Source organism: Pteropus alecto, unplaced genomic scaffold, assembly GCF_000325575.1.
Source record: "Pteropus alecto unplaced genomic scaffold, ASM32557v1 scaffold839, whole genome shotgun sequence".
Classification (NCBI taxonomy): Eukaryota; Metazoa; Chordata; class Mammalia; order Chiroptera; family Pteropodidae; genus Pteropus; species Pteropus alecto.
In genome coordinates this window covers 72,117-82,029 of record NW_006442520.1, presented here as the reverse complement: position 1 = coordinate 82,029, position 9,913 = coordinate 72,117, and the positions used below count along the sequence as shown (strand labels likewise).

General features: G+C 32.5%; 1 protein-coding gene across 1 annotated transcript; it reads right to left on the bottom strand.

Annotated features, from left to right (window-relative positions):
• Nucleotides 1-8,027: 8,027 nt before the first annotated feature.
• LOC102881592 (olfactory receptor 6C65) lies at nt 8,028-8,969 on the bottom strand. Its single transcript, XM_006922722.1, has one exon. It carries the CDS (start codon nt 8,967-8,969, stop codon nt 8,028-8,030), a length of 942 nt encoding a protein of 313 aa, XP_006922784.1.
• Between the last annotated feature and the right edge of the window lie 944 nt (nt 8,970-9,913).

Sequence of the window (9,913 nt, the reverse complement as noted above, 5' to 3'; positions counted from 1 at the left end):
AGATAATAATGACAGCAATAATAGCAATAATTAATTTTATATTTAATTTATTATTATTGATTATTGTTTTATTATATTTACTATTATTAATAGTATACTGAAGATCAAAACAGCCTTTATCCTGTGCCCAAAAGTGTTTTTGGTAGGACCTGTTAAGAACCTCATTATGTAGACAAGGAAACTGAGGTACAGAGGAATTATGTAACTTGCCCAAGGTTATATAAGCAGCATGTACAGATAGATTAGCATTCATGTTTGTCTTCTACTGCATCGTTCCTAGTGCTTAAAAGAGATTTTGATTCAATTTCATTTAATGAAGTAATGATTGAATAATGTGTATGCAACCCAGATTAGGATTGTTCTCAAAATCTAGAGATTTCTTTAGCTATATGTGCTTAGCTCTGCATTCATGCATCAATAATTCTGAACTAGTCAATGTTGACAGAAAGATACCAATAGCATTGTGTCAACAAAATGGGAACTTTAGGTAATGAGAATTTTAGAATTCTAGTGAGGTATATGCTTAGTATCCTGAAAGATATTTACCTGCAAAGTTCAGCATGGGGTGCTGCTACCATATTAGAAAGAGAGAAAACAGATTGATGATACCTGACTGAACTATGAGGGTAGTCTGATATAACAATATTATCAAAGCGTGAGATATTAAAAATGTGCAGATACCAGTAGTATGGGGCAATGCATCTTGTGGCTGGTCTGACTACATCTGGTCATACATGATTAGGTCTGGCTGAAAAAACTGCTACCTAACTTTTTCTTGAAACAGTGTGATATATTTATGAGCTCAGCTGTGACAAATTTAGGAAGGTATAGGCAGAGAAAATAACGCAACAATTAACAAAATGCTCCCATCATGCATTTCAAAGGTAGTAATTGTTGGAATTCTATGATGTATAAAGATAAATTAACGATGTGGATAAAGAGAAAACATACTCACTTTTATGATAGTCCTTGATGGATTCAAGTCACAGTTTAAACTTAAATATTTTTCTGGTTACTATAATAAGAGAAACAATGTTTTAGGTAGAAAAAGATTCTTTCATTTTTACACATTTTATAAAACTAGTTCACTTGTTAATATTTAATTAATTAAATTTATTGGGGCCACATTGGTTAATAAAATTTGCACACTCACTATTTAAAATTTAAAGAGTTTGTTCAGAATCTCCCTTGTCATAAACTATCCATTTCTCAATCAACAATCCAATCCCAAGGATGAGAAAATCCAAAGAGCATACTTCCAAAAATATTTGTTTTGGAATTTAAATGTCATGTGTTTCATGATTTTGCTGATACTGCTCAGTGATACTGATTTTCCAGAAAGCTTTTCTCTAAAATAAACAGACACATTTTATGTATTTTTGAGTACAATGTTCTAGAAGAGTTTGTTTTTAAGGGAAACATTATAGAAATATCTCTGGAGACATAAATTAGTATCTACAGTGCAATTAATTTTGGCAACACTTTTTAATTGTGTTCCCTTGGGGGCCATTAGGTATTGGAGGAACATAGAATTTACCTATAATATCAAGCTTTGCATGAATCAAAGGGAAAGACTGACGAAAGTAGTAATCTTTCTTGATTATTTTTCAAATTATTCTGATTATTCTTTCAAAAGAAGAGACTCTCTGTGGCTCTCTTTTAAAAATCAATGAGAAAACATGAATTAGGAGGTCAGAATTTAATTGAGACCTAGAAGAAATTCCAAACTAAGTGATTCTACAGTATTATCAAGGACAAAGGCCACTCCCCAGCGCTATCATCACTGCTTTAGCTCTACCTCAGATCATCAGGCATTAGATTCTCATAGGAGTACTGGTCCCTGGTGCCAAAAAGGTTGGGGACCACTGGACACCTGTCAGGATGGCTATCACCAATAAATTGACAAACAAGTGTCAGCCAGGATGTGGAAAAAAGGGAACCCTTGTGCATTGTTGGTGGGATTAAATTGATGCAACCACTATGGAAAACAGTATGGAGATTCTCCAAAAAGTTAAAAATAGAACTACCATAGGATCTAGCAATCCCACTTCTGGGTATTTATATGAAAAAATCAAAAACACTAATTTGAAAAGTTATATGCCCCATTTCGTTCATTGTGGCATTATTTACAACTGCCAAGGTATGGAAGCAACTCGTATGTCCATTGATAGATGAATGGATAAAGATATTTTATAGAGAATATATATATATATACACACACACACACTCATATACATGTATATATGTGTATATATATACCAATAGAATGTTTTTTATATATAGAATATGTATATGCATATATATATGCAGTGGAATATTACTCAGCTATTAAAAAAAGAATGAAATTTTGCCATTTGTGAAAACACAGGTAGACCTAGAGGATATTATGCTAAGTGAAATAAGTGAGACAAAGAAAGAAAAATACCCTGTGATTTCACTTATGTGTCAAATCCAAAAAACAAAACAAATGAGCAAACAAAACAGAAACAAACACTTAGATACAGAGAAGAAATTGATGGTTACCAAAGGAAAATGGAGAGGGAGGATGAGTGAAAAAGGTGATGTGGGCCGAGAAGTATAAATTGCCAGTTATAGAATAAGTCACGGTAATGTAATATACAGCATAATATACAGCATAAGTCACGGTAATGTAATATACAGCATAATATACAGCATAAGTCACGGTAATGTAATATACAGCATAGGGAATTATCTATCTATCTATCTATCTATCTATCTATCTATCATCTATCTATCTATCATCTATATCTAATATCATCTATCTATCTATCTATCTATCTATCTACCATCATCATCATCGTCATCATCTATCTTCTTTCATCTATCTATATATGAGAAATGCTCAGAATTTACAGAATTCTCTTATGCAATAAAATGCCAACAAGGAAGTAAAGAAAACATTATTCCAGATTTATAGAAAAGTTAAAAAGTATATATTATAGAATATTTATAGGTCTCTTCTACAATCTGATTTCTCTCTAGTAGTATATATTAAAAGTAACTATAACTGAAGAAGACAGGATAGCTTAGTGGCTAAAAGAATGTGGTTTGGAATCCTGGCTCAACTACTTTAAATAGATTCTTCAAGATATGTGCATGAGATGGTTTTACTGTTGGCTCTACAATGGAAGTATTCCTCAAGGGCTCACCCGATATACTCATACTCGATTCTGTAGGATGGAGAATTATTAAACAGTGCCCTTCAAAATGATGAAATCTTTGAGCTGGTCAGAAATAAAGTACTGTAATGTCTATGTAATTTTAATTTTCTTTTAGGGATAAGGACTCAACAGATGTATCCTTGAAAGGGAGGGAAATGGTGTAGCCATAGCATGTACCACTTTATAATAGTTTCTTGCATTCAGGAAGATGGGATTAGGCATCGGATTTAAAAAACCTTTATTTTGTCATAATTTTAGATTTAGAAGACGTGCCAAAATAGTAGTTTTTGTATATTTTGCTCAGTTTCCACTAAGTGCATCATCTTATATAGCTACAGAACATTATCAAAACTAAGAAATTAACTTTGGTATGATACTAATAATTAAATTAAAGGCTTTATTTGGATTTCATCAGATTTTCTATCAATGTCCTTTACCTATCGAGAATGAAATCCTGAGTCTTTAATTGTATTAAAGATATTATTCCTTAGTTTTTTCCCAGTCTATAAAAGTTCTTTAGTCTTTAGTCTTTAGTCATGGTTCATGACCTTAATATATCTGAAGAGTTGTGATCAGGTGTTTTGTAGGATTCTTCCCAATTTTGTTTGTCTAATGTTTTCTCACGATTAAGTTGGGGTTATATATTTTTATGGAGAATACCACAGATGTGGTATGTCCTTTTCAGTGTATTATATTAGGGAATATATGATATCTATGTGTCTTATTATTGATATTCACTTTGGTTAATGAGTATCTTCCCATTCTCTCTTCATAAAGATTACCCTTTGAAATTATTAAGTATTTTGGGGAGAAATACTTTGATATCTGTATGCCTGGTTGCATATTGTGGCAGAGGGGTAACATTGTATGACTTTATGATTAAATCGCAGTCTTTAAGTGGTCCTGTGTCACTGGGCCTTCATAAGTGTTTCTAGTAAAATCTTTTCCCTTGGAGTATAGGCCACTGTATGAAGAATATTCTGGAATTATTTCAGAATGGTTACTCTTCCCCATCCTTCCCGGAGTCAGGAGGAAATCTTATTCGGCTCTTCATCTTGAGCACTTGGTGGGATTAGTGGAGGCAAAATCTATGGAAGTATGGAGATCCTTAGTATCTTCTCACTCTCATGCTAGTACGTGCTCAGTCTCTAGCAATTTGTCAAAATTACTATTGTAGTGTTCCTACCTATTTAAGGTTCCGGGGACTCATGCTCCAGGTAAGTAGATCTCAGCTGTGACTCTTGTTTTTCCTGTCCTTCCAGATTTCAGGGTGCCATTTACCCTGCAACCTTGTTTCTCTGATGGATCCAAGTAAAGTTATTAAGTTTTATACCTTTTTCTTATAAGGCAGAAGTGATGACTTCCAAGCTCTTTAAGTGTTGGAGCTAAAACAGGAAGTCCATAGGATTTTCTATAAAGGTGTTCATGTTGTCTGCAAATAAAAAGTTTTGCTTCTTCCTCTCCAATATGAATGCCTTTAAAAATTATTATTATATTTACTTTATTGCATAAATTAGAATCAGCAATACAGTGTTATGTAGAAGTAGCAAGACGGAATATTCTGGCTTTATTCTTTTCCTAAGGATGAAATCATTCATGTCACAGTGAAGTGAGATGTTAACTGTAGTTTACTTTTCTTTTTCTTTTATATTATATTTTGGATGTCCTCTAGTCTTTGCCATTTATTAAATCTGCTTGCTGGAAGTTTTTTTTTCTTTTTATCAGATATGCACGTTGGATCTTTTCAATTGCTTTTCTACAATTATTGAGATAAATGTCATCTGACTAAAATGAATTAAATTTTTTAATATATTACTCAATTTATTTGCCATTTGTTTTTGAACATTTATAGCTATATTCATAAGTGAGATTAGTCACTATTTTTCCCTAATAATGTCTATTTTCTGGTTTTGCTGTCAAGATAATTCTGTCCTCATAGGACGAGTTAGAAATTATTCCCTACTCTCCCACATTCTGGGAGAGTTTGTATACAATTGTTGGTATTTTTTTCCTTCGATATTTCATAGCATTCACCAATAAATGCAGAATTTTCTTTGTGGATGTTTCTTAACTTTAAGTTCAATTTCTACAATAGATATAGGCCTATCCCATCACTTTTTCTTGAGTGAGCTTTTATTGTTTGTGTCTTTCAAGAATTTTTTCCCATTTTGTTTTTTAAATTAATTGGCATAAAGTTGTTCAAAAAAAAATCTCCATATTATCCATTTAATAACTGTAGAATGTCAGTGATATGATCTTGCTCATTCCTGATACTGGTAATTTTTATCTTCTCTGTATTTTGTCTCATCAACTTGGCTAGAAATTTATTTATTTTAATGATATTCTTAAGGAACCAGATTTGGTTTTATTGATATTTTAAAAACTGTATTTCTGGTTTCTGTTTCATTAATTTTTTACATTGATCTTTATTATTTCCTTTCATCTGTTTACTCTGAGTTCAATTTGCTCTCCTATTTTTCTAGTTTATCAAGGAGGACGTTGCAGTCATTGATCTGAAGATTTCCTTCTTTTCTAATATAATTTATACTCGAAGTTTTATTTTAAAGTAATGCTTTAGTTGCATTCTACAAATTTTGATATGTTGCAATTTTGTGTTTATTTTGTTTAAATTATATTTTTATTTTTCTTTGATTTTCTTTGACCCATGGATTCTACAGTAATATGTTATTTAAGATATCTTTCCATAATTCACTTCCAATTTAATCACATATTGCTCAGTAAATATCTATAAGACTTGGAGCCTGTAAATTTATTGAGACTTTCTGTCACCCAGATTATGATCTATTATAATAATGTTTTATTGATACTGAAAAAGTGAGTATTCTGTTGATGTTTGGTGGAATATTCTAAAAATGTCAATTAGATCAATTGAGTTCAGAAGTTTGTTGAAGTCTTCCATATTCTTACTAGCTTTTTCAACTTTTTCTATAAATTGAGTGTATTGAAAAATCTGACTATACTTGTGAATTTGAATGCCACATTGTTAAATTCAACTCCATTTATCAAATTGTGGTTACTTTACAAACGTAGGTTGATTTTGGAAATGCAATTGGTAAAAATCAATGAAATCATTCTGTGAAAATCTACTGGATATATAGAATTTACAGTGAGGTTCATTGTATATTTCATTATTTGTAAATTATATTTGTAAAATTTATAATATGTCTGTGTATTTTTCTGATAACTGGCTGTTAAACACTTACTACCACACTATTTCTGCCTACGTGCATTGAAGAATCTGGACTTTATTGAGCACTACATTGCTTGAGTCATATCTCCATCATCAGATACAAAGCAAGTATTTAGATTTACATAGAATCTCCAGAGCAATAAAAATGAAAAGCCTTGTAAAGCAAAGAGGGGAATGAAAACATAATTCTGGAATAGCTAGAAAGTTTACATCTATGATACATAAAAGAGAAGCCATTATACTTCTCAATTCTGACTGCTGTTACTATCAAACTGAGCAAAACATTTTATACAAGCAGATGTAGTAAATGCTTTTGCCAGGACACAAAAATGTAAATATCATGTAGAATGGTTTAGACATTCATATTCTTCAACAGAGTTTGTTAATTTTCACTTGTTTTTGTTTATCCATAAGTCTGTTTCTATAGATGTTTTTTAGAAAAATTCATTTTTTAATGGTGAGAAAAGAAAACCCAAGCACTGAGAATTCAACTGAATATTAAGGAAATGTGTTCTGATGGTAAATTAAATGATCTCATGTGTTCATGCATCACTTCGTAAGAAGATAGGAAAGAAGCAAATGAATGAATACTAAGTGAAGTTTCATTATTCTTTTAATGTAGAGCTATAATTAAGAACTTCTTATAAGAAATATTTGTGTCAAGATTTGAACAGTGCAAACATGCTTAAATCCACACCCTCCAATGTCCACAGGAATTACGAAAGAGGTAAATATTTTAAAAATAATTAAACCATACAAACACTGGAAAATATTTTTAGGTATCATCGGTGTACCAGAAAATTTTAGAACTACCTGAGAGATAGAAAGCACGTGGTTTTAATAGACAAAAAATGTCAAAAGAGAAGATATTAGATCTTAGGAAACCCAAGACATGCCAGATTCTTCCCAAGGAAGCCTCGGATGAGATCCAGGTTCGACATCATCGAATTAAAAGAAAGTCGTGGGATATGGAGCAATTATTAGTGCAGTTTATTAAAGATGCTTTGTGGTGAAGATATTGGTGTCTTACAGAATATCAATGCCATACTTGTAGTAACTTTGGGATTTGCTCCAAAAAAGCATTAAACAGATATGTTATAATGTTGAAGAAAGGAATTCACAATGAAGATAATGCCCATTTCCCCAGTAGCACAGATCAACATCCATAATGTAAAAATCATAGGAGATACAAGGACAAATAGGATACTAGATATTAGTAGGAGACATTACTTCTCAGAAGAGCTTATTTTAATATTCTGAACATCCACAGGGAGAAATAATTTTTTAGAACTTCTTGATGATAACTTTTACTTAGATTTGTATCTCTTCTGTGAGGTAAAGTCTCCTACCTCTAGTAACCAAAGGAAAAGTCCTTCAATGATTGTTAAAACTAAACTCTGGCATTCTTTTTAAAGGTCATTCCCATTCATGTGACATTAAATCACTCATGCTCAGAAGATTTCCAGGACATGTAAATGCAAAAAGATAGTTGAACCAAATGAGGTCAACATGGTATAAATGAAGAATAAAACCTGAAAGAAAAGGAAGTAGAATATAGTAGTGGATGGAGAAATATAGCGGTTAATATTACAGTAGATATAAGGTTCCATTTAAAGTTCAGGCCATAAATTTCTTTATGATGAAAATTTATTTGAGAAGCATTTTTTGACCAAATTCTTAAAGGACTGTTTTACCTGCTGGTTCCTTAAGGAGTAAATAAAAGGATTTAACATTGGGGCAATAGAGGTATTGAGCACCGCTATACCCTTGGTCAAAGCCACTCCTTCTTTTGCTGAAGTTTTGACATACATGAATATGCAACTTCCATAAGAAATGGAGACAACAATCATGTGGGAAGAACAAGTGGAAAAGGCCTTTTTTCGTTGCTCAGCTGAGGGGATTCTCAGAATTGTTTTCAAGATGAATACATAGGAAACAATCACTAATGTTAAGGTTACCATGAGTGTGAATACTGCCAGAAAAAATCCCATGAGTTCTAGGATTGCTGTGTCTGTGCAGGAGATCAATAACATAGGAGAAGAGTCACAGGTGAAGTGATCAATGATATTGGAGTCGCAGAAATCCAGTTGAAGTCCCATGATCACAGGTGGAAAGATAATGAGAAATCCAGCCAACCAAGAATTAATTACAAGTAGGTTACAGATTCTGCTATTCATTATTACTGTGTAATGCAGTGGCTTACAGATAGCCACGTATCGATCATAGGACATAACAGTCAAAAGGAAAAATTCTGTTGAACCAAGGAGAATGAAGAAAAACACTTGGGCCATGCAAGAATTATAGGAAATGGTCATATCTCCTGTTACAATGCTGACCAGGAATCTAGGAATACAAACTGTTGTAAATGAGATTTCTAGGAAAGAGAAATTCCTAAGGAAAAAATACATGGGAGTTTTGAGGTGCGAATCTATCAGAGTAAGGGTGATAATTGTCAGGTTTCCAGTTACACTCAGCAAATATGTGAAAAATAGAAATATGAAAATTAAAACATTTAGCTCTGGGTCATCTGTTAATCCCAGAAGAATAAACTCCTTCAAATATGTTTGATTTTTCATTTCTTATTGTTGACTTCTTCTATGTCTATAAATGCAAACAAGAGACAATGATTTAGTGAGTACAGAATTAGAAAATTTTAAAAAATCACCTCTGCTGGTTTAAGAAATATATAATATAATAGGCCAATAAATTAGCTACCAAGTTTTACAGAATTCTGAAAACATATGTGAGCTAAGACAAAGTAAATTATAACTAACATCTGCCTTACAGATCACTAGCCTTTTAAAATTGAATGACTCACTTGATAAGTCTAATAAACACAACTGTATAAAAAAATATATTTATTAAATAAATGAGTTTTACTTTCTTTAAAAAATTTGATTATATATGTATGAAAATTAGGTAGAACACTATAAAATTTAAAATATTATTTTATTTTTATTAAAATATTTCACCAATGACCACATGTTCTAATGATTCTCTGAAAATAAAACATTTTGAATGTTTTTCTTAGAGTTATTTTCCACAATTTTTTCAGAATGTTTCATGTTGGCCCTGCCTATATAGAGAATTAATACCTTAACAAAAGAACTGGAGCCATCGAGTAGAGAAGTCAAAATGGCATAGATGATAGAGGCTTTGTTCATTTGCTCTTACAACCACATCAAAGTTGTGATGGAAACACAGAACAAACAGCAAACAGAGTCACCTGGGGGTCTAGATGAGGCAGCCCTACAATTAGGGAGAGAAATAAGAAATCACCGTGAAATGAGAGGAGGCAGGAGGGGGTGAGGACGTGGGATTGCCTGTTCTCCAGTGGCTGAGTGGGACAGAGGCTATGGCAGCATCAGTGGCAGCTGGCAGCTGCAGATGTTCCTTTTAAATGGGCCGTATCCACAACCAAACTTTCAAGGTGACAGACCTGCTCTCTCTGAACACCAGCAACCAGTAGGCCGTTGGTGGGGTGGGGAGGGGGCACTAAGAACTTGCAGGAGCACACTGA

Excerpts from the sequence above, each read along its gene's own strand:
- LOC102881592 (XM_006922722.1), bottom strand. The coding sequence starts at position 8,969 with ATGAAAAATCAAACATATTTGAAGGAGTTTATTCTTCTGGGATTAACA.